The sequence below is a fragment of the Rhamphochromis longiceps genome, linkage group LG12, assembly GCF_057381845.1.
Source record: "Rhamphochromis longiceps isolate RC_006_pf linkage group LG12, R_longiceps_female_GT1.1, whole genome shotgun sequence".
Taxonomy (NCBI): Eukaryota; Metazoa; Chordata; class Actinopteri; order Cichliformes; family Cichlidae; genus Rhamphochromis; species Rhamphochromis longiceps.
Window position 1 is genome coordinate 18,954,197 of NC_140568.1, and position 25,062 is coordinate 18,979,258.

General features: G+C 39.1%; 2 protein-coding genes across 8 annotated transcripts in view; both read right to left on the reverse strand.

The window, feature by feature from the left end:
- Positions 1-1,096: 1,096 nt before the first annotated feature.
- On the reverse strand, positions 1,097-15,537 carry ulk1a (unc-51 like autophagy activating kinase 1a). 3 transcript variants are annotated; one of them, XM_085425064.1, is made up of 27 exons: positions 14,968-15,537; positions 14,775-14,867; positions 14,650-14,691; positions 13,323-13,355; positions 13,168-13,204; positions 11,815-11,988; positions 11,634-11,707; positions 11,437-11,538; positions 10,154-10,212; positions 8,729-8,811; positions 8,589-8,639; positions 8,405-8,493; positions 8,133-8,289; positions 7,961-8,021; positions 7,786-7,875; positions 6,800-6,913; positions 6,570-6,700; positions 6,000-6,094; positions 5,609-5,727; positions 5,248-5,363; positions 4,816-4,941; positions 4,297-4,436; positions 4,008-4,183; positions 3,799-3,917; positions 2,514-2,671; positions 2,248-2,383; positions 1,097-2,131 (listed from the first exon to the last, which is right to left on the reverse strand). In XM_085425064.1, the coding sequence occupies exons 1-27, from the start codon at positions 15,055-15,057 to the stop codon at positions 2,076-2,078; spliced, it is 2,721 nt and encodes a 906-aa protein (XP_085281190.1). In that variant the 5' UTR covers positions 15,058-15,537; the 3' UTR covers positions 1,097-2,075. The 3 variants fall into 3 exon arrangements, with proteins under 3 accessions (XP_085281190.1, XP_085281189.1, XP_085281191.1); XM_085425063.1 differs by having other exon boundaries at positions 5,609-5,730; XM_085425065.1 differs by having other exon boundaries at positions 5,609-5,730; positions 8,190-8,289; positions 14,968-15,536.
- Positions 15,538-15,690: 153 nt separating this feature from the next.
- Positions 15,691-25,062, reverse strand: part of adgrd1 (adhesion G protein-coupled receptor D1) — a 43,324-nt gene continuing 33,952 nt past the window's right edge. For all 5 annotated transcript variants that reach the window (XM_085425060.1, XM_085425059.1, XM_085425058.1 and 2 more), the window contains 10 exons: positions 24,104-24,207; positions 23,782-23,893; positions 23,423-23,576; positions 22,191-22,257; positions 21,102-21,168; positions 20,906-20,997; positions 20,657-20,783; positions 20,533-20,574; positions 18,575-18,667; positions 15,691-18,486 (listed from right to left, as the gene is read on the reverse strand). In XM_085425060.1, the coding sequence (XP_085281186.1) occupies positions 18,391-18,486; positions 18,575-18,667; positions 20,533-20,574; positions 20,657-20,783; positions 20,906-20,997; positions 21,102-21,168; positions 22,191-22,257; positions 23,423-23,576; positions 23,782-23,893; positions 24,104-24,207 (954 nt within the window). In that variant the 3' untranslated portion in view covers positions 15,691-18,390. The remainder of the gene's footprint in view (positions 18,487-18,574; positions 18,668-20,532; positions 20,575-20,656; positions 20,784-20,905; positions 20,998-21,101; positions 21,169-22,190; positions 22,258-23,422; positions 23,577-23,781; positions 23,894-24,103; positions 24,208-25,062) is intronic.

Below are 25,062 nucleotides of genomic sequence, written 5' to 3' on the forward strand. Positions count from 1 at the left end.
CCGTTCTGAATCCGAGGAAGCAAAAATATGACGTAGTCTAAAATGGTGGGTTGCATGAGCGATTGTGACTCTAGATGAAAATGCGGTTGATAAAATCATTATAAGGTTGCTCGATTTTTACAAGCAAGCACTGACAGCTTGGTGTTTAAATATAACTCCTACAAAGGTACTGAATATTAAAGATGATAATGGAATTCTGACTTTGAGCTGTTTAATCTTTCGTCTTTTTCATTTTATCATACAGATAATTTCGTTATAAATTCAAAATATATATTAAACCAAAATAATATACTGCAGTTTTGATGCTATACCAGGGAAAAATTCCCTATAATGTTACAAAACTGATGTTCCTCATCTAAGCTTTAATTCTGAAGATTTTTATGACCGCTTTATATCGGTAGCCCTGAATATTTAAATAATAATATAAGAAGAAGAACAATGCTCTAATAAGAATATTAGCAATTTAATTTTGTTACTATCTGTCTCCAAAGATTTATTTAGTGATACACAGTGAGAGAAAGCACTAAAAACTTGTGATAAATACTTTATCAAAAACAAGTTTAAGGAAACCACTGCATAGGATCTACCCAGTGAAACAAGAACTGAGAACATTCAAAATGTATTCGTAGTATAAATGTGACTACTGTGGACTGGAAAATAAAAGCATGTCTTATCTCATTTTCCATACATAGAAGCAATGTTGTTTGATGTAATATTTTACAAGTCAAGACAATAAGACCTAGGTTTGTTGAATGCATATAATATGCAACATAAATGATATCCTGGTATTATAAAATGTAATTACATTTGTTGAATAGTTTGGGTTTTTTTCTCTTTACTCTAGTGTGTCCTCTGTGCATGTTTGCTCATTATAACACTGAATAAATCTTGGCGGGTAAATAAATAAATAAAGCCTGGACGATTCATACATTCACAGCTTATTAGTTAACAAGAATATTATGTAGTAAAATTGTATACTTTAAGCTAAATCCTGATTATAAAGAAACTATAATTACTTATGGATTTGAATTAAACAGAAGCTTTGATAAAAGTCCACATTTGAGTAAGAACAATGAAATTGATTTCTACTGCAAACTGTCAGCGACTTTATAATAAATATTTATTTTGATCAAACACCATATAACAACTTATCTTGGCAACATTTGACAGGCAGTCTTAAAACAATACAAAAGGCATTTGGTAAACAGACTTCAAACAATTAGTTAAAATCACCTAGTGCCATGCACGGTTTGCAGATGGATTGAATGCAAACATACATCTCCAAATTCAAAATCAGCAAATCTCCAAATGTATAACACACACAAGAAAAAACCCCAAATATGCATAGATACACACGGGAAAAAAGTCACTTGAAGTACCTCATAGCTGAGTATATCACCCACCCAAGGGAGGGATTTTTGGATCATGTGTAAAACAAATCTCATTCAAATGTCAAAGAATACTTATTGCACTCCACACTATATGGCCATAAGACTGGCAGTCGTAAGGCAGTTATTGTGTATCAGGTTAGAACATACTTTCAATACATTCATATTCACTCTTCTGTTATAATGCAAAGACAGAAAAAAACAGGCACAGGTTTACAAGTATTGCTACACATTGGCAATATTTGGTCATCTCATTCAAACTCTTCAGAGTCCCGCAGGCTGGTGATTATTCACCAGACACATAACTCAAATGTTTCGAACACAGAAAACCACAAAGTAATCTTTGCTTCAAGTATAAAACACTTGCAATCATTTCTTAATTTAGCTCATCATTCTATGTGCAAAACACCAAAACACACTAACACGTACGGTTTGTAACAAAACAAATACTGAAAACGATGTACCTGATCATAGCTTTTAAACATTCATAACCCAACCTGTTTTTCAAGAACTTCCAGCCTTTTCGAACCTTTACTGTGCATTTACCTTTCAATTACAGATTGGGTGAAGAAATGAGAGGAGCAGATGCTCCAGTGGTCGTTTCCCTTAGGAGAGATCAAAGTGCAGACAGTGATGGCAGATGGATGAGGCAAGATAATGCAGTTGCTATTGATGCAGTCGTGGAGCTCATAAATACTGCTTTGTGTGCAGAGTTGAGAGCCGCCGCTCAATGCATTGCTTACCTAAAGAGATAAGGGAACAACTCAGTGACCACATGACAAATGCATGAATACAATGACTAATGTTAGCATTTAAAATTTCTCTGTAATGGGTTGTGTGTCACAGAGCTTCCACGTACATTTTTCTATGCCGTCAATGTCCCCTTGCTCTGTGAGGGTTCGGGACAGACCCTCCATGAGCACAAGGGCTTTATGGTAGCGCTGCACTGATGTGGTGCCATGGTGGAACATCTCATCTAAAGCCGCAGACTTTACCTGAATGGAGGGGGAAAAAAACAAGACACACATGCATATATTTAAAGAGCTAAGATAACGACTGATAGCATATACAGGACAGAGTCAATCTTGGAGTGAATATCAATATCCTCCTGTGAAATGAGCTGACCATGTGCACAGTGTGGTTGTAGATGAGCTTCTCTGCTGTGAGTGCATTGAAGTTGTCCATAAGTTTCTGCTTGTTAAGCAAGAAGGTCTGCAGCTGATCGCTGAGGGAGCGACAGTAGGTCACACAGTTCTTGTACAATTCATTCAGCTTTCTGATTACTGCAAAAAAAAAACAACCCAAAAAACGAATTAATACAGGAACATTTTTACTTTCATTAACTGTTAATAAATACACACAGATACACACAATATTTCTGCCTAAGTGGTTGTGCTCCTACAACAGGAGTTTCAAGAATGACTTCAGTTTCTTATAATGTCTTCCTGACTGACAGATTTTGGTGCACTTTGCAGCCAACGTGCATTCTTTCATCTCAGTTTTAGACACCGTTTCTATTCTCCTTTTAGCTTGTATGTGTGTGTGGCAGCAGTAAATACAGAGACCCGTGAGAGCAGAGAAAATGACAGTGAGGCAGGAATATTCAGTCAGGTTTACTTTTTCAGTGGTAGCCACAAATATAGGGCATCCTGAGTAAACACCACAGACGATATAAAAGATGGATGTAGCCTCCATGACGTCGCCCACTATTTTGTGAAATCTAATTTTAAAGGGTCAGAATGGGCGTTTTCAATGTCACATGGTGGTTTTTGTTACTGGATGTGACAAATGAGGGGTGGATCTGAATGCGAATCTGCAGAGTCATAGGCCAGCATCTTCTCTACATACCCTGCATAACAATCATTCCTGAAACTTAGAACGATAAAAATTCACAAAATGGACTTAACGTTTTACTCGGGACGACCCATGAGAAGTGACTCTGGGTATAAACCCACGATTAAAGTGTTTACAGATGTCAGGAAAGAAGGCAATTTGGTTGCCGATGTCTATAGGAGCGGAAGCCCTTTTGAAATCATAGGGATTGCCCCCTGGTGGCCTTAAAGAGCATGCCAGTGTAAGGCTTTACTTTTCAGACTTAAAGATAAGTCCATCTTACATACTTTTTATGGTAATCACCTAAGTTTGCGCAGTCTGCAAGCAGAGAACTGGTTTTAACTGTGTAACAAAGACAGTCACAGTCTGGAGCTTTGAACCAAATATGTAAAATAATGTTGAAACACTTTGACCTACATGGTCATGTGATTTAAATTATGGGAGGTTCTGGATCATAGTTCAAGTTCCTTTTAAATTAAGTCAAGCTATTCTATTGGTAGCACCATTTCTGAAGAAATTCACACTATGAACGTTTACCTTTACCTTACAAATCTACAGAAGGGAATGTTGGTCTCACCTTGTTTGACTGTAGCAGATGGAAACAGCTCGCCTTTCTTGACATTTTCTTTAGCGCTGCGCAGAGCTGATGACAGAAACTCTTCAGCCTTCATGTACAGCACCAATTGCTCTGCATAGCTGGAACATTACATAGAAGTTTTAAGATTTTCTTTTTTTATTAAACAAAGAGAGCTACTCCACGTGTGGAGAAACTGTAATGCCTCTTACCTCCATTCTCTACTTAGAAGGCTGATCTGATCAGCCACCAAGCTCTGATCCAGGAAGGAAACGTCGGGACTGCTGATGGGCTCGAGCCCTGGGTCCTTAGAGGAAGCCAGTTCCATGACACACTGGACGAAAGCCAAAGTGAAGCGCAAGTCAGTCAGAGCATCGGTGTGAGCCTCCTGTGAAAAGAGCACATAAAATATTCTCAATGTGGAAACCTTTCATGTGGAACCCGCAAATGTAAATTACTGACGATCCTGGAGTATTCACCACTATCGGCATTTGACTGTACCTCCATTAATGTGTCTTCAGGGAGCTCTGGAGGATGAAAAATCAGGCCGCTGGGTGGAATAACATTCATTGTTTCAGTGTCACTGTGCCTACGGTTTCTTCGTTGAAGATGCCAACCTGAGTTTAAGTAGCTGGGAGTGTCTGTATTTAAAAACAAAAGGCAAAGTTAGCTTAACCACATACAGCTGATACATAATTCATGAATATGTAAATGGATTTAACTGATAACACGTTGTAGCTTTAAAAAAAAAGATGGAAAATATAAACACTTAACAAATGGAAAATGACCTGAAATATTAGTTTTCCTTGGTTAATCACAACAATTTTCTTTTAAAGTTAAGAGTCTCAGTGACATCCAAACTCAAAAAGCAGCACATTATAATCAGATTAAGCGGTTATATCGTAAGCATGCTGAAATTAAGAGACTTATTTAAACTTTCCTATAAGCAAAACTAAAATGACAGTTCAAAATAAAAGCCCTCAGTAGAAAGTTAGTAGTGAGGGAAGTCAGGACACCTACCTGAGAACCTCCTCATTAACATGGTATCAGGAGGAGAGTTTCCACTGGTTGGAGAGCCCATAGAGAAAATCACAGGAACTGGGCTGTCTGAGCACTGGAAAACTCCATGACAGCCAGCAGGGGGTGCTGTAGGAACAAGTAAGAAGAGTCAGATGGCTGCTACCCCATTGGTAAGGTAGCCTAGATGAACTGAAGTAAAGTAATGCAGTGGTCATGGTGACTAAATTAGATACTTCACAAAGGTCTCTTTGTGCCTACTGCATGTACCAAACATGTGTCACCTTCCCCTACATGTGCGGTGATTTTGTAAAACCTTCTTCTGCATCACTTTAAGTCAGTGGTTTTATGAATGGACTCGTTCGTACTGAAAACAGACGCTGTCCCTTTAGAAGTCATTTGACTGGTTTTACTTTTAGCATGTTGCACTGATACCTGTTATCTCCATGCTTTTCTCACTGCTGAGGCTCTCGTCTTTCCCTTCTTCAAAGAGCGGAGCTCCGAGGGCCGCCTTCAGTAGCATGTCAGATAACCTTCCCGTGCTCACTGATCTGCACATGTAATATATCCACAGACACCCTTGTGAGCATTTAATAATTAATCAACCAGCATATGTTTGACTGTGTGTTATCTCTTAGTAGCAGGCTCCCATAATCTTAATTAGACTTGCAATATTAGCTTGTAATTTTCCAGAATGCTAAAATATTGTCAAAAATTCATAATGATTTAACCATTTCTTTCTTTCTTTATTTCAACCATTTATAACAACAGTGTGGAAGTATTACACTGCTCATACCTTTTAAAAGGGCCCTTTTTAATTGCTGCTTTACGGCTGAGGTTGGCCTGGGAAGTGGGGCCAAGGGATTGCAGGTTTGGGACTGTCCTGGTTCTGTTTGGCATTCTTGGCTGAACCTGCTGCTGAAAAGGAAATTGAACTGTTGAAACATCCTTCCCTCTGTGCCCATTTATATCTTCTATTATCCGCTGACACCATAGGAAGTGTAAAAATTTTCTGTTTTAAAGAGATGTGGAAGGAAATCACCCCGGTTTTTGCAGTGTGTGCATTGCAAAACAATTTCTAATGTCACAGACAGAATGGCAGAGTAGAGTGGATGACTTAATATTAACTATAAAATGTTTATTATTATTAAGTCAACACTGTGTCTGTATGGCATGTTGAAGCTGACCTTGGGCCTGTCCTGCATGTCAGGAGAAGCAACGAGGAGCCCAGTTCTTGTGCTGAGTGGGAGAGTCTGCTCTGACGTCTTTGGGCTTGTTCCCACTGGAGAACAGAAAATTATATATATAAAACAACTGTTTTAAAGAGCACATGATATTTGTAAACACATTCGTTGACTGTAGGAGTTTAGAATAAAAAACACAGATGAGTGAGAGCAAAAGGAGCTACAGAGAAAATAAAATACTGACAGTTTACCTCAAAACAAATTTAAAAATCCACAAAAAAAATGTTTGTGTGAGATGGTGAAATTGAGAGTGTGTGTATTGCTGTTGGAAGGTTACAGTGGAATAGGTCTGCTTAACAAAAGCCCCTTTCAGACATTAAAAAAAGGCCACATAAACATCGGTCTCTGATAATAATTAACTATTTTTTTAACCTTCTTCTGTGTGCATTTCCAATGTCCAGTCAACTGTGTATATGAAAGTTGACTGGGATCAATTTAAAATTATGTATTTGTGTATGACACATACAGATGAATGCCTTCATAGGTAATACAGAAGCCAACTGATCTAGTTACCTGGCGGGGAAGACTGTTTAGGTTGGCTCCCTCCAGAGTTGAAGGTAAAGACTGGACTGGGAGATCCACATTCTTCATACTGTGGTGGGCTTTCACTGCTGCTGGGGCTGCTGGGACAGTATAACGTGACCCTGAATGAGATGAGACATTGTTAGACAAAGGAAACAGAGAACGCATAAGAGTAAGACTCTGAGGTGGGGTTGGTGCACAGATAAGATGGATGGACATGCCTGGTGGAGCCATGAGAGCCGACACACTGCATACGCTGGTAGTTTTGGATCTGAGTTGGGACAGGAATGGGAACAGACGGGCTGAAGTTACTGCCAAGTGTTTCAGCTGGTTTGCTGCGTGGTTAAAAGGGGAAACACAGAAGAATGGGCAGCTGATTTTATAAAGCAGTTATAAACAGCAGTGGAACTAGTCTGTCAAACGAAATAAAGTCTGTTCCTTCCAACATATGTTCCAAGTATTTAATTCCTTTGCAACTCCAATCTGGAAAGTTTATCATATTATTGTTTTGTAATATGTCCGGATTGTTCCAGATAGGTGTACGTTTGCATGGGATTAATGAAGACTCTGTCATTTTTAGAAACTCCCACCATGCTGTCAGAGAAGAGCTGATGTTGATGCTTTTAAAGCATTCATGTCGTTTGATGTTTGAGCTGATAAATGGTAGGTCTGAAATTTCTAGGTTATTACATAGTGCCTGTTCTACATCTATCCAAGGTTCATCTAAGAGGGTGTGTTTAAACCATCTAGAGATGAACTGAAGCCTGTGGGCTAAAAAATAGTGATTAAAGTTAGGCAGATCTTTATCCTTGGTCCTTTGTAGTGTTTTTAAGCTGATACGTGGGGGTTTATCTTTCCAAAGGAATTTAGAAATATACGAGTCTAGAGATCTGAACCAATCTTGTGATGGCTTATTTGGGATCATTGAAAATAAATAGTTTATTTTTGGCAAGACCATCATTTTTATAGCGGCGACCCTTCCCATGAGTGATATGGGTAAAGATTTCCATCTAGCCAGGTTGCCTTCTACTGTCTTTAAAAGTGGGATGTGGTTTAATTTTAGCTCTATAACATGTTCTATATACCGTGAATATAAATACTGTTTGATCTAGCTGCACGTTCAATTTAATTATCCATATCGGACCTCTTTTATCCTCCACGAGCTGAACTCTAAAATTGGCTTTCTGACAGTCTGGCTTTCTCTTACCTAACAGGCTTGGGGGGAGAGCGCAGCATAGGAGAGCGTGGGGGTGTCTTTCCAGTGAGTCTAGCGCCCCTTTCGGCCAGTGGGGAGCTCCTATACAAACACATTTAAAAATTACATAAAATAATAAAACTTAACTGAACCCATACAGTGTTCAGGCCATGAAGGGAACACTCACCCACGGTCTTTAAGGGAACTTTCTGGGGGTGACCCAACCTTTACTTCACATATATGTTCACCTGTAAAGCAGCACAACAGGAGCAGTCAGTCTTTTTGTGCTAATGTCAAAAAAATAATGCACTAAAACATCCTGATAAATCCGATGTGCTCCTGATGCTCAGAGGTCTTACTGGGAAACTGGGCAGGCACCAAGACATAATCTTCTGTGAGAGATTGGATATATCTACCATCTTGATTAGCTGTTTCTTTCTGCAGGAAACCAGGCTTGTCCTGCACAGGGGTGTAAGGCAGCTTGGGCTGAGGTTGGTGCATCTCTCCATCGGAATGCTGACAGAGTGAAGATAAAACACAGATGTAACAAAAACTAATATTAATTATGGATTTCACAGTATGACCAATTGGTTTCAGGTCACTTCACTTCATGAGAAAACTTTGTGCATACTTGAGGCGAGGCCAGCTGAGATGTGGAGGAGCTGCTAGAGGAGCTGCCGGAGCCAGAACTGGGGTAGGAGTGCACGGGGACTGATGAGCCTGTGACAAAAAATAGAGTAAAGCACTTGTGTTACGACCTCAGCTATAACGGCGTCACTGATACTAAGCTGTCCTCACAACAACGCGACACTTACATTTCTTTGTTGATGAGCTTGTTTCCAAAAAGGGATGGTTAAAAAATTCCTCTGAAAAAGAAAAGATAAAGACATAAGAAAAACACTTTGAATTCAATTATTAAATCATGTTTTTTACTAATAAAAAGGGGCAGACTTACCAAAGCTGATCCGATCTTTATGATTCCTCTGTAGAAGCCCCAACAGCAGGTGTTTTAGGTTATCAGAGGTCTCCTTTGGGATGCTGGCAAAATACAACAGCTTTCTATTAAAACTTGCATGTGTAAGAACACAGCTAATAATACAAATCCCAGGAGAACAAATTGTTAAAGGTTATCACTATTTAATCATTCTAATCATTTTAATTACAAAATAAGATGTAGGGAGAGGAGAAAGTATGGGACCATTATTATGTAGCTTTTTACACTGTATTATAGCCTTTATTTAGATCATGCTAATATTTTGACTTCATGTTCAAGTTTGTTCACTGAGTTATTTTGTGGATATTTATGGCTTTAAGAAACAGACTGCTTCAGACGTTCCATACCGTGAACTCTAAAATATGAAATCTTAATCTAATTTATGGCTTCAGTACAAGACCTTGAGGTGTCATGACACTCCAGGCAGTCAGCCATAGTGTATGTGTAAGTGCTGACCTACAGTATGTGGGTAGTATGGAAAGCAATAGCCATACAGACCAGTAGCTGGCACTTTAGGGCAGGATATATATAGAGCCAAAGGAAAACTACAAACTATTCCCTCACACACACACACACACACACACACACACACACACACACACACACACACACACACACACACACACACACACACACACAGGCAGAGCCTTTCTCATCTCCCGGCTTAATCACTGAAAAAGATAAGCATGGCTCCAAGCCACACACAGGCAGGCAAAGTACACCATGAAAGCAGTGGGCAAACAATCCATAAATCCCTCTGAACACTTTCCAAGTCCAAATTCTGAACATCAGAGAAGCTGTGTTCAAAACGACTGCAAATAGCCACGAGGCCTAGCTGCAAAGGCCTCTGTAATCACTGATAACAAAGCCGAGGCAGAATTGTTTATAGAGAATTAAATCCTTCACAGGAAGAAGGATTTCTCTATATTTCCACACTGTTGTTTGTAACTCTAAAATATGAATTGTGTGAGAGTTGCTGATGGAGAATGTTGTTGATGATCGTTCCCGTCAGGTGTCCGGATGGGTTCTTCCACAACAGCACTATTCTTAGAAGTGTTGTGCGACTTATTTACTCAGAGCTAATTATATATGTGTGTGCATGTGTCCAAATATACATCAAACATCATTCACACTATCAGCATCCAGGGTAGATTTCTTAGTAATGCCAGTTTATGTCGCTTTTTTCTACCGTCTTCCTCTGTTTGTTATGCATGTTGCTTTGTTCCAGGCTCATCTTTAAATGTTTTCAACTCAGTCTTTTTTTCCATTTGGGGAAACAATTAAGTTTTGTAATGTTTTGCATTGGTGCTAGAAATATATACCTGCAGGGTAATGTCTAAAAATGTTCGGGGCTGGAGTGCTTGGGTGAAAGCTGTTCGTACTCACTTGGGGAACAGGTTCCTGTTACTTTCATAGAAGAGACGAAGCTCATGTGGTGTGCTGGCCTGTATACAAAAGACACAGAGACGAGAGTAAGACTTGGAGATGACCACCCACAGACTATAACAATGCAAATGAATGAGTCTGGACTTTACAAACAAGCATTTGAATAACCGATCTTCTGGCCTAAAGCTTTACGAATGTAAATTTTGATCTCTCTCCACTGCTTTTTTCTCTTCTCCATCCCCTCACCCCATAACCCAAGCCTAGGTCTGCTGGAGGGCTCTTGACATCATAATGGAGTTCTTTCTTCCCACTGTCACCAAGCAGTTGCTGATAAAGGATTGTCTGATTGTTGTGGTTTTTCTTTCTAATACTGTGAGGTCTTTGTCTTATAAAATAAAGCACCTTCAGGTGACTGTTGTCGTTATTTGTCACTATATAAAAGCATTTGAACTGAATGAACTGTTGTGTAATGGTCCATATAGCCCAAGCATAAACACAATCAGGTTTCCAGAAAGGCGAAAGTGTAATGAATGCTTGCCAGCTAAACCAAATAAACATCACTCTCAGAGACATCAGCAGCAGCGCCTCACCTTTCGCTAACCTTTGGACTTAACTCACTGACCTGCCAGGCAGAAATAAAAGGCAACCTTCCCTCTCATTGCTAGAGGAAATAAACTGCAATATAAATAACCTCAAGAGATGTAACGGACAAAAGGGCCAAACACAATGTTTTTCTGTCTACACAGGGACAGAAGGGGCAACTTTAGCACAAAATACTCAACCAACGAGGAGGTAAAACTATTGGCATGTGTCTATATATGTGTGAATCACAGCTGAGGCAGCTTGCAAATAGCAGTGCAACAGTGGCATCTGAGCAGACACGTGAAGAGGGGAAAGTAATAGCTGGGGTTGTGAAACAGCATTTACTCTGAGTTCACAGAAATGGCTCACAGTAATTTCCAGCTGCCTCTCTCATCATCCCATCTTAGGTAAACAAGGCTCATTTCTAACAAGGCGCTCCAACGTTTTCCAGCTAACAACACAGAAGATGTGGAAAAGTATCACCCAGCAGGCAGTGTCGCGAATCATGTTTTTCCATTTTTAATGTTATGAACAAGATGCATCATGTTACACTTTGACATCAGTTAGTTTGTCCTTTGTGTGAACTGAGGCAAAACAATTGCATGACTGCTTGTGATTATGCAAGGGACCTTAGCAAGTCTTTGTTAGTATTGGTTCACATGGTTTTTTTTTCGTTTGTTTTTTTTTTAAGTGCTACTCACATAAAATGGTGCTTTTCCAGTCAGAGACTGGTACACGATGGTACCGATGCTCCACAGATCAGCTTTGGCATTATAGTTCCTGGACATGATGACCTCGGGAGCCTGTGGCCGAAAAAACACCCCAAAACAGCTTAGAGGCACGGTTCCATCACACCTGCTTGGCACAGGATACCAGAGTGAACTACTTTAATGCTTACCATATACATGGGAGAGCCACACAGCGTGGCTGCCATGGTGTTTGTCTGGAGATGACGCGCAAACCCAAAGTCAGCTGGAGGGTGAGAGAAACAGGTGGCAGTGTTTTCCTTTTAAATCTATATGAACACATTTTTATTTTACATTTAGACCATCTAATGCAATGCTGGTGTAAGTCATTACCTAACTTAAAGGTGGTATTGATGGAACTGGACCTGCGCCCCTCTGGATGGCAGAGCAAAATGTTCTGGGGTTTGAGGTCTCTGTGGACGATGCCTTTGCTATGTAGGACCTTCATGGCCCGTGATATCTGCTGCAGGAATACATGGATGGTGTCTTCACTCAGAGTGCCTTTAGCTGTCGATACAGAAAGGGAAAAAGAAATTCAGCCTGATGGAAGATTTATTATGCTGGATAAAAAGAAAAGGCATTAGCTTACTTATGTGAGACTTTTTTTTTTTTTTTTTTTTAAAGAAAGCTCAAAATATGAAAATACACTAGGAAAGCAAAGCCAAGCATAGAAATGCTGCAGCTACCAGCAGATATCTGGAGGAATATCTGACATGTACATACTGTAAGGACTGCGATATAAATATATACTTTGTTTGCTATCACATGTTCACCGTAACTTATTTATGGTGTAACGTGTCAGCGTCAATGCTGCTATGCCTCACGGAGGAAGATTTTATTCATAATGCCTCAATTAGAAATTAAAGTCAAGGCTGTCTGACACACTAGCTCCCCCCACAAATTCCACCACCACCACCTACTGCTGCACCAAACACCCCCCTCCCTCGCAGTGCATCAGCACCCCATAGCCGTCTTGTTTTCCACCAGAGGACAGAGCATAAGGGAGTGACAGATGGGTGAGGTCATGTGGGAGCAGCGAGAACGTTGCCAAATGTGCCCGAGTGCTGCGCTGCAAATAGCTGTATGTGTCTCCTTGGTAGAGACACAGAATTGGCAGCTCTAGCCTTTAAGGACCGCTGGCACTGGGGCCGTATTAGACCGACACTCCACACCAGCGGGGCAAACCTAGCCCCAGGAAAAATTAACTCCATGTGTCATCATTATTTGAAACACGGCTTGAAACTTGAAGTAGGGGAATTTCCAAGTGAGAGAAGTTTTATTTAATGTTGTACTGTAAAAAAAAAAAGAAAAAAGGTGGGGGTTTATTTTTAGGCTGCTCATTTTGCTCTGTTTTTTCACGCTGTAGGCAAACACTGGAGAGAAACTTTAGGTCAACAGGTTTTTATCTAGGTTAAGTACTTGGTAGTATTCATGATAATTCACAGAATGAACTTTAAACCTGACTTCTTAGGTCACACTGCCCTGTTAGAATCCTATTAGTCCCTCAAAACACTACAAAAAAGCTGAGCTAAGCCCCTTAAAAGCCAGACCAGTACGACATGTTAACAAGCACCCCAATGCAATGGAAAGATAAGGTGTGAATGTCCTGTTTTTCTTTTGTGCTTTTGCAAAAACTGTGCAGCACAGATTCTGAGCTTTAAGCCATTTGTTTTGCAGCAAACTTACAATGAAGATACTCTGCCAGGTCACCTCCATTGCAATACTGAAAAGACAAGAAAGACAAGCGTCAGCTCGGCTGACAATGCTGCCCAAGCAGAGGATGAGATTTGCATTTTCCCATGAAAACAAGACCAACCATTAGCATTTCAAACACAACTCACCTCCATAACAAGATACACGCATCCCCCAGTCTCCTGTTAATACAAGCAGATAATATGCAAATCATTCACAATGAAGCTACATGCAGTATTATTAAGCACTGGCTACATGATAGCTAAAAAAAAAAACAGAGCTGAAGTTTGAGTCAGTAAAGTCACAAATATTTAAACTGCTTAAATACAACACTGGCATTGTAAACATTGGATTAGAAGTTCAGGCCACAATGAGTTACATCAGCTGATTTGTAAGACTCTTTTGGCCCATCAGCAGCAGCTTCTAGAAACTCATCTTTGATGGAGGGAAACCCGATCCTGTCAATACCACTGAAAAAGCTAACGAGGTAATATGAAGTGGAGCGAGAGATGTTCAGCGAGCCAGGTCCATTTGACTGTAATGGAAAGTAACAAGTGGGAAATCAAGTTGCGTCTTGCTTTTATTACACCAGGTTAAAGCTGATGAGCTCTCTGTGTGCCGTACTGAAACCTTAGAACTGTTTACCACTCGCACTTGCACTATTGCATAAAATACCTCAAGGCTATTATGGTGCAATGTGGTTTTCAGTTTTAAAACCTCATTACACTACAGGAAAAATACAGGATTAAAATGATTTTTATATATATATATATATATATATATATATATATATATATATATATATAAAACCACCATTACCAACAACAACCACAGAGAAGAGCCATAATAAAGCTAGTGGTGGTGTAATGTGTCTGGTTATAACAGATACCAGGGGTTTAGATTGCACAGATGCCAGGTAAATTACACACATTAATGCCTGCGTAAGCTTCTGCCATCACCCCTGAAATCTCCCCGTGTAACCTGCAGTCATTTTTCTTGTGTGTGGGTGTTTCTCAGGTTGTGTGTTTTATAAGCCATTGTCTCACTGGCTGCAGTCTGCCATCTGTCAGAAATAGATCACCTCACCCATGTCTGCCTGCCTGGCTATCAGTGTCAGTAAGTTGAGAAGAGGAAAGCGCACACTCAGGTAAATTAATGTTCTCTGCTAGAGTCATCTGCTAAGCTAAAAGCCTTTTGGGTTCTAGCAGTTAGCCCCAGAAGCAAATCCAAAATTTAGCGCTATACATCACAAGTGAACATCAATCACGCGGTTACTTTTATGCATTTTATATAATAATTTATTTGTGATGGAGGAACCTTAAAACTTTCAGATCAAGCTCTGGGCTTGGCTGTGTAACTGGTTGCCAGTGTTACAGCAACATTTGCATCATGTGGCAGCAAAGTCAACAGTACAGCATGTCTGTGTGTTTTGTTGTGCATGTGCTGTGAAGAAGAGGATGGGGGGAGCAACCTTACCTGATAGTCAAGTAGTCGAACAATGTTCTCATGTTTCAGCTCCTAGCAGAGGTGTGGGGAAAAAACATATTTGTCAAAGGTATTCTTGGAGACATGCCACAGCACCATCTTAAATAAATACATACCTTTAATATTTTGATTTCTTTGGCAAGCAAACACTGAGACTTGCCAAGGTTTTTCTTGTTTATGCACTTCACGGCAACTTCCCAATCACGTTTCTTGGAAGGTAAACAAAGGGAGTACATAAACACAACAACACAACCTATTCATCTCCAGAGATCCGCATAAATCAAAATTAACATCAGATATGAAAGTTACCTCTTTATGTCTGCCTTTGAACACAACTGCAAATGCGCCATGACCAATCAGGTCTTTCCTGCTGAACTCAAACTTCCCAATAGACTCCATGGATATTACAAAAATGTGTTAAAATATCCGATAGTGTTTAAGTGGTTGATTTTCCAAATGAAACAAACGCGCGGTCCCACGGCAGTTTTCTCCTGCTAGCAAATCCCATACCACTGATGAAAAACACCGTCATGGCACGAAGCAAGCTTTGTGTTCATAGCAAATGTCGATAAAAAAAACATAAAAAAGTTTCGACAAGCAAAAAAAGTTGAAATAACCTCGTCGTAAACAGTATGTAAACAAAATATTAGCAGCACACTGTGCTTATTTAACGAGGTTAACTAGTCCATGTCGCTTTGCTGGAACCGGTAAACGTTCAAATGACCGCTCGTCAACACAGTTAGTGTCCACACGACTATGTTTAAACTTTGTTGTATTCCTCCTCACCTTTCTACCCATCTACCCAGGGGTTATTCACGTCTTTTGGTGAGCATGCGCAAACAGGCAGGCAGCTGTTTCATGGTGTCGCCTTCAGGGACAACTCGTAAAGTCCGCCACTTCGCATTGGTAGCTTGTTTCAGGGTTTGGGGCTACTGTATTATCTTAAAATTTAAAAGTTTGGTATCACATACTTTTTTTTTTACTTACTGGCGAAAACGTCTGGGGAAATAACTTTTAAAAACTCACGCAGATACTTAATCATTAAAAACGTAGAAATTAGGTTGAATAATAACATGTCAACTTAACACTGAGAAACTTTTTTTTCAGTTGAAGAAACAAGCTTCAACACAGTTCTTCATTACTGTATTTTTAATTACAGAAAATAAAAACCAAATACTAATGTTATGCTGTGGAGGACTACTAGAGTAGAGACATGAATAGCATTCTGTTACAATAAAATCCACTGCATTTAACCTCACTTAGTGAGATAAACTCAATCTTTCCTCCCCCAACTAATATGCATTCATTATCACAAAGGCTCTTGGCCTCCCGCGATTAAACCCAACCCCACGGCCCAGTGCCCACAGGGGGTTAAGCTCTTTAAGCTCTGTAATTAGCAGTTCAGTTGTTAACAAATGGTAAATGGCCATCACGCATTCAAATGAAGAGTTTCTCTGCTAATATTTTCTCTATGGCCACACAAAGCAATAGCAAAAAAACAACAACCAATTTCTTGAATTTAAACAGGATTTGGTCATAGCAAGGTTCAGTGTTAGTTCAGTGAAATTTAAATCAACATGTATCTTTATCTGAACTTAAAATAAGGTTTCAGCAATGTGATGTAATCAAATCAAGTATGTATCTTCAGTCACTCTTTAATACATTTAAAAAAGCAATAGTGTTTAGCAGTTTTTCTTGTACTTTTGTGAAATGCAGTTTTTGTCTGACAGAAAATCATTCTTGCCAAAAATGAATTTTATAAGAGTGTAAATAACAGGTGCGCACACTTGTATCCACCAAAACTGTCCCATAAGTCATATAAATGTTTTTATAATGCTGAAAATCATTTATTTAAGTACACACTGATTTCTTATACTAAAAGGTTTTTAATAAAGATAACCGAAAGCTCAAACCATAGTACCGTAAGACAACAAACATCAAAGATCACAAACATGCTTGGGAGTACTGAAATATTTCATTTTAAATCTGTGACTTACAGTAAATCCTATTCTAGGAAACTTATTGATGTCTCAGTGTAAGATCGATGATGTTTTAAATAATGTGATCTCCCCTAATTCTCACAGTATAGTAAGAAAAAAAAGCAATAACCTTATCCAGTCCCTCTGTTATAGAAGAAATAGCAACAGACGAGGCTAAACACGAAATCAAAACTTCACAGAACGGTGTTCGATACACAACTAGTCTTCATTATTCCATGAAAAAAATAATATATGGCAGCTTACTAAGATGTGAGGTACTGCAACTGTGCCAGTCAATTCATTTTATTCATTTTAAACAGTAACAGACACACAAATTTAACATAAGAACATACTGATTGTTGAGCTGTGACACTTTGCAGAAGACAAGATAAAGATAAATTCAGATTCACAAAATAAATAAATACGTTATAAGATTCTAATCCACTTTTACATCATCCATGGTTATTATGCCGTTATTGTGTTGTGCCATCACCAGAACTGAATTAAAACTGTGTTTATCATGTGAATATAAAAAAGGTTTCACCTAGATAAAATTTACAATGTGTCCCTTATGATGATGAATTCTGTTGCCTGTTGGTCAAACCACTTTGTCATAGTTTTTAAAACATAAATATAACACTAAGTTAAAGGAAAACAGAAACTTTCCTTGGTCTTTTTCTATCCGATGGCATGGTTTTGTTTTTTACTCAGCTATATCTTGAAAATACTTAGCCTATTACTGCGTTTCATTGGATGTAATTGCACTATTTTATCATGTGAGACAGCTTAGGCTATGATAAGCACGTCCCTGTGATTCAAATAAACAGGTTGACATTTTGGAAGATAAGCTCGTTTGCTTTCTTGCCAAGAGTTACATAAAAAGATTAGACACCACTGCTCTTGAGTCTACAGCTAAACAGCAGCAAACTAGTCTGGCAGAGCACAGATTCGTCAGAAAGACGGATGCTGCTAAATCTGGCACATGACTGTAAAGCTACAGCTTGTTATTTTTACATCTGTTTTTGTACATATTTAACAAATGAGCCTCATTAGTGGTGTCTGGTAGGTGAATTTCGTCTCCTTTGTCCAAGCTAGCTAGCTTCCCGTTTTTTGTGCTAAGCTATGCTAGCTAGCTAGTAGGTGGAGATAACTTTGTGGAGTTGTAGAAAAAATAAGTACAACCAACAGAGATTCTGAAATTTTTGAAAACAACATTCGATGCCCAGAGATAAAGTTAATATTTTCAATTATTTCTTTCTTTCTTGTCATAAAAAATATTAATAAATGTTACTCTTTGAGTGCGAACAGTAAGTACACCCTTGGCATCAAAAATAACTTCCTTTTTTCATTCTACATATGTACTAAACATACATAAAAGCTGTGCCATCTAACCCTAGCTCCCCTATCTACAGTACAGTATGCAGGTAGACAAGCTGACATGCTACACTACAGAGTTTCATCATCAGGCCTCGAGCTACGCTCATGGATCTTTCTAATAACTTCACAGATCCTTTCTCCTTCTGGTTTTCTTTTTGGGAACGCGGCATGTTATTTTGAGTGGATAGTAAGGCACAGTCCTAAGAATCTGTTTGTCTTTAAAGATGAAGCTATCGCGTAGCTACAAAACACCTCTTTTGGGGACATTTTTAACTTAAGCAGACCACTGTCCAATTCATTACATAATAACGTGGGAGGACACTCTGGGGGCTTCAGACTGCTCTCCCACCACAGGCGGAAATAGTGATGTGGGGTTCTACACGGCAGAGAGGTCAATGCGGTTGGCTGAGTTGGTGCTCTTGTCCCATGTGTTCATCTTGGTGGGAGTTACACCCTCCTTGTGTCCATTCATCTATAAAACAACAAAAACAGAGAGAAAGTCAGACTCAAGCAGCCATTTTTGCTTTATCTGTTCTTTTTCCCCCATGATCAGGACTCACTATGTCAGAGTTGAAGGGCTTCACATTAATGTTTCGGATGGAGCTGCTGGTAAGAGACCAGACCTTGGTTTTGTGTTTGAAAGCAGCTCTGACCTACAGTAAGAAGTAAATCCATCACAAACACTGAGAAATATGAGGCAAAGTATGCTGTGCATTCATCACAAGTTAGAAGTTGTTACAGCAGAGAACTTTGTCCCCCTTCTTGCTATTTAGACTAAATATCTAATAATAGGGGTGCAACGATACACAAAATTCACGGTTCGGTTCGGTTCGATACTTTGGTGTCACGGTTCGATATTTTTTCGATACAAAAAAATGTTCATGCCTTTTTAATTTGTCATTTATTAAAATTATAAATATATATTTTAACTCAAAAGTACAGTTTTTAAATTTAACCCTAACCCTTGTGCGCGTTTTTTATTTTGACAGCGAATGCGCACCTGCGGACCACTTATGTGCACCCCTGGTTATTTAGCTCGTCATATTGCAGCCACAGAAATTCTTTTGTCCATGAAACCATAAAGCTGCACTTTCTTTTTGCCTTATAGTCTCATTTGTCATAACTTCTCCGTTTTGTGGTAAGCTTTTCTTTGGCTGTCACTTCTTCACCCCGACCTGTCTTATTTGGCTCAGCAGAACTAAAATATATATACTGCTACTTTTACACACGGACTCACATAAGCTCAGCGATTCTCTGCACGATCAACCTCTCACATGTTTAAGCTTGCTGCGGGAGATTTCACTTGTCATGTTTGCATAGTAAGCTAACGATTAATAAGACGATGTCAGAGGAATTGGTGCACAAATTATCATCACTCACAGATCAGTGCTGTCATTGCAAAGTGAAAGCAAAAAAACAAGCGCAAATTCAAACGCGATTTCAATATGTCACATATTGACAGTGGCTCACCGATGCCAATGACATAATTACCCAGCTACATTTCTGAAAGAATGCAAAAGCATTGACATATATTTTTCCTACAATAGCCCGACGGGCAGGGCAGAGAGATTTTTGTAGCCCGACTGGAAAGATCGCTAGCTCCGGGACGTCGGGCTAGCGATTTTGCAAGCCCTGTATCTGATTGAGGAATCACTCATCTTTGGAAAAGAGAGTTTATTACAGAGAAATGTCTCTTTCCAAAATAAAAGCTATACTATCCGCTTCTTCTGGGCTATATTCTCAGCAGCATAAGGAGAATCACGTGCTAACAGCTGTCTAAATGACTCGGCTAAAGTTAGTAGCATGCTTGTTGTTTTTGTCTTTGCACTAGGATGATGTCGGCGTAAATGTGCAGTCATATTCGTTGTGTTCCCACTAGTGCTTTCAGGTTAATCTCGTTGAAATGACCTTAACGCCACAACACGGCAAATCTCCGTTAACGAGCTACCGCCGATCGCCCCGTGCATGGGGCTAGACGGCCAACACGTTAACGAGCTAACTGCGCTAACACACTAGTTCAAACCAATGTAATTAAGCATTGCATGGCACATCCAACATACTGTTTTACTTTAGTCCATGACTCGCTTACCTTCAGGGTCATACGTCACATGAAAACCAAAATAATTCCAAACGCCAGATCTGAATGAGAGTGGGGGAGGTCCATCTTGCAAGGAGAGCTTAACTTCTGTCTCGCTAGCTTGCCCTGCGCTCTTCCTCCTGACTATGCTGTCTGTGTTGAGCGCTCAGTGGATCTGCGCTCGACAGTGCAGCCTAGGCGGAGTAGTCGAACGCAGATTCACTGAGCGCTCAACACAGACAGCATCGTCAGAAGGAAAGTTGATAAAATAAATTACAAATGTTGTATTGTTCGATACATATGCGTACCGAACCGAAAGCACTGTATCGAACGGTTCAATATCGATACGAATATCGTTGCACCCCTATCTAATAACATATACATAATATGAAATTCTAGTTGTTTGTGTGTGGGGAAGTGAAAACATATTCAGCATTATACCTCAGAGTTGAGAAGACAGTGAAATAAGAAGACAAAGAACCCCTAAAGGAGAGAAAAGAATTTATACATAGTTTTAGAAATAGCGTTACAAAATCTAACATTGATCATATTGTAAAGAACCTACTTGTAATGAGTTGAAAACTGCAAATATATAAAGGAATGGCAAAGACTGTGTGTTGACCACGAGAACACCAAAGATCCAGGAAATGCCAAGTATAGGCAGAAGCACAGCTACTGCCTTTATGGTCAGCCTGGAGACAATCCAAGAGATAATATGGTTATGTTATGAATTTTTATTCAAATATCAGCATTTGATAATAATACAAGAATTAGCCTGATTATGTAAAAAAACAATAAACAAAAAACCCCTCACTTGACTGCATTGGCGTCTCCATGAACCTTGTAATTCTCTCCGCTGATTCGAGATATGATCCTGGTCACGGATATCAGAATGCCAATGTTTACCTGAAACAAAGCCGTGTTTGAACAGAAAACAGACTTTTTGTAAATTAGGTGACAAATTGTGACTCGTGTAAAACAACAAAAGGAAACCTTTGCAAATTTCTCACCACAATCACAAAAAGAGCCGGTGCCACAAATGCCCAGATGGCTCCGTTCTGCAGTGACAGCCAGCAGCTGAAATAAACAGATGAGACAGTGTTCAAAAAGATCGAAGATAAAAACAAGATTATCCAATGGAAGAAATGTTGAAAGGCTTTTACTGACGATTATTTGATAATCACATTCCAACCCCAAAAGATTTTTAGTCAGTGTTTATGTAGTCTATTCATGTATAACTGTATAACAATGTTTTCTAGTAGATCCAGGATGACGACAAATACCACAACAAGAAACCAACACTACTGTATATCATATAAAAAGAGAGCATTTATACACATAACATGTAGGCCAAAATGTATCTTTAATATGACTTTAGAGCCACTTTGCTCTAAATAAGTAAACAACTCATGGTCTCTCACAGTAATCCTTACTAAAGAGGAATCCACAGTTCACAAGTAAAAGGTTGGCTCTATTTTAACATGCCCACGATGCTTTTTGTCACCACTAAAAAGGACAAACTTTTTTTTTTTTGCCATCCACAATGTCTCAAAATTTCACGTTTGGTATATCAGAATTTTGATGACCAACTCGCAATAATTTTGAATTGAAAATTTTGATCTTTTTTCTTTCTTTTATACCGTTCTCTGTGACTTGCTGTTCAATTATACAAAAAAACAACAACAAAAAAGTGTAAAACTTTATCTGACCTTAATATAAAGTTTCAACAATGTGATTCAATCAAATTAAGTAAGTATTTTAGTGTAGTAGGCATTTTAACATGCACTGGAATTTCTCTGTTTTTCGAATGTTTTTCACGGAAAAGCCAGCTGAAAACTTCAGTATTCTCTGCCCACAGTAAATTATGCATCCGAACTGAGGATACCTCCTTCATTTAGACTTTGGATTGTTTTCCCTCAGAACAAAAAGGAAATAATGTTGCAATGCAAACATGGAGCAACACACTGGTAACCAAATGCTTTTAAATAATAATTTCTGTTTGCAATTTCTTGCACACAGGTGATGTCACTATTATGCAACTGCAAAGAGCCTTAATGGAGTAAAGTACATTTCCCCAAAGATTTCTTTTTTATACTTACTTATCAACTTTTCCATAACTGTCAAGTGCTGATGTCATGGACACGACACAGATCAAGAACGGAGAACCTGGTCCAAAAAAACAAACAAACACATATTCAGTAATAGCAGCACCATAGACACCTATTTCCTCCATACACTCCTCAAATGGGGGTTGCGTACAGTACCTACACATAGAATAGCATGGCAGCTTTATTATAGTATGCTGTATATTTTAGTTTGTGGTAATTATAGTATATAAAACACATATTTGTTACAGTTTACATGTTCTCACTGTACCTTACTGTACATTATGTTATATAAATGCCATAGAAATGCCTACAAATATAAATGTTTCATTTTAAATCCAATGGTGATTGCTCGCAGAGTTTTTTTCCCTTCCCATTTCCTTTCTTTGCCTTGTTGTCAAAGCTCCACAGGATAAACTTCATTGCAAACACTTTGGAACTGTGCACCGTGCAGGACCCGGGCCTGTATAAACTCCCTGTAGAGGTTTTTTAGCGTGCTGCTAATTGCTTGTTTCCTTGAAAACAAGTCCTTAGATTTCACTGCTTTGATCTCTTGGCCTCTGAGGTCCAAAGGTTTTGAGGACACTATGCTGGGAGGAATTTTTTACTTAGAGTGAGGAAATGAAGGATGAAGTAGCTGAAAGCCTTTATCACAGCGTAACAGAGAAATAATTCTTTATAAAAGCATGTATTTACTTTCTTTTGATAACAACTGTACTTGAAGCTGACAGGGAAGAAGTCTCAAGTGAGTAATGTGCAGTAAAAAAAAAACACAAAATGAAAAAAATACTCTAGCCAGAAGAAAGGAAGTAATTAAAAAAAGCCGATGTTTTTCCACAAATGGGTTCAACATGTAAGAGAGGCGTTCCCCAGCAGCCAGAGATGGGACATGTATGTTCCAGATTTGTTTTTTCTGTCCATCACACTCGAGCTCACAAAAATGATGAGACCTAAAAGATAGACTGGAATGTGGTGAACCTTAAAGTTGACTTATTCAACACTGCTATGGCTGTTTTTATTATATTTGACAAAGAAAGATCAATTTTAAGGAAATCATCTTTAGATGAGGTCGCCCAGGGTAGAGGCAGGGCTTTGGATCAGATTTGTGACAATAAAATAAGATGATGTAAGGACAGAAATGAGGAAAATATTACTGAATAGTTATCCTTTTTAAATACATATTTTCAAAAAAAAAAAAAAAAAAAAAAGAAGCAAGACAGACCCACCCCAGCCAATGCCATAGTAGTAGAAGTGTTTGCTGTCTTCAGAGCCGAACACCTTGACCACCATACTGTACAGGTGAAGGCCCTCCACCAACATCCAGGCAAAAGCACTCAGAAAGAAGAAGTGTAGCAGGACAGCCATAACCTTACATGGCAGCTGGGAAAAGATCAAAACTGTCTCTTTTAATGTGTATTTTTTTCTTAAACCCTCATTTTTATACTGCTTTCTATGCTTCTCATCATTTTCAACATGATGTATTTCTATCCTTGTCATAGTAACAGCTGTAAAACCATTAAAACCACTGCCACTCCTGTCATCATTATGCTGCAATCATCAAGCAGTCACTGTGCCGTGTACGTACCGTGCCAGGGTCAAAGCGAGCGCTGATCAGCAGTAAGATCTCTGCCACCAGGATGGCAAAGGAGAGGTTGGCGTGGATGTGGTAGCGCTGGTTACGGATGGTACTCACTGACCTGAAAAGAAGCAAAAGGAAAAATACTTAACTACAGTATAACTTCATAGACTACTATGGTAATAAAAAAGGCTTTGTTGCATTTAAACATTCCAGATTCTGACATCCGACTCATCACACTACATGTCTTTGGCCACATATGAAGGAGAAAAAAAAGGTAATTCCACTGAGTTCTTGTAAATTTACTTACTGTTTAAAAAGTAATACTTACGATAAGACTGCAAAGGTGACCAGAGTGATGGCAAGGCAGAAGATGGAAATAGAGCAGCCAACGTAACCGATGGTTGATAGTGCCACCTTGTGGCCAGTAGAAATCTGTGGAGAGAGGCATTGTCAGCATCAGATCTGACAACACAGCACATGGAGTGTTGGTACATGTGCCATCCCACATACATCCAAATCTAGTGCATCCTTTTTCAACAAAGGGAGTCTCTAGAGTTTATTACTGTGAACACAAGACTAACAAACACCATTAGTACTTCCACAAGTGGGCACAATATCATAGCCTCAAAAAGTTATTTATAACCTCTCATGTCAAATAGGATAGCACAGATGTTGCAATTAAAATGATTCTTGATCACAAAACTATATATTCTGCTTTTGTTTACATGTTTTGTTCACAAGTTTTTGAGGTAATGTCCTCTTAAAGCCATTGCAAAAGATTAAACACCGATTTTTATATTTTGAGCAAAAAGCAAAAATGTTTATAATCGACGCAGTGTGCGTCCAGCCCAGTGTGTTGATGTTGTTTTGGATTTCAGGCTATTTTGAGTGTTTGGGTTTAATTTTCCATTAACTGTCTACTCATGTGCCTTGTCATTACAAGAGCAGAGGAGTCTCAGCCATCCAGAACTGGGATACGTGAGATGTTCCCTTGCAACTGAGGGATGAGGCAGCCCACTAATTAGAGACTTGCTGAGGGAAAGCATAGCATCAAATAGACTCGTGTGCCATAAATACAGCACTGGCGCACTTAAGCTGCAATAAGAAGTCTGCTTTTTCTATTTTAAGAAGCCATTGTGGATGTTAACCATACTCCCATGGGTTCGTATTCTTGGATGCAAAAGAGTTAGATAAGAGGAAAAAATCATGCACAGGTTTTGTGCTTTTAAGTGCTCCACGTGCAGATGATGTAAACGTGAAAAAGAGAAAACAGAAAAAAATAAATGA

Excerpts from the sequence above, each read along its gene's own strand:
- ulk1a (XM_085425063.1), bottom strand. The coding sequence starts at position 15,057 with ATGGAGTCTATTGGGAAGTTTGAGTTCAGCAGGAAAGACCTGATTGGT. Across the intron at positions 14,868-14,967 it reads TCAAAGGCAGACATAAAGAG|AAACGTGATTGGGAAGTTGC; the intron begins GTAACTTTCATA and ends TTACCTTCCAAG. Across the intron at positions 2,132-2,247 it reads CATTGACGGCATAGAAAAAT|GTAAGCAATGCATTGAGCGG; the intron begins GTACGTGGAAGC and ends TTATCTCTTTAG.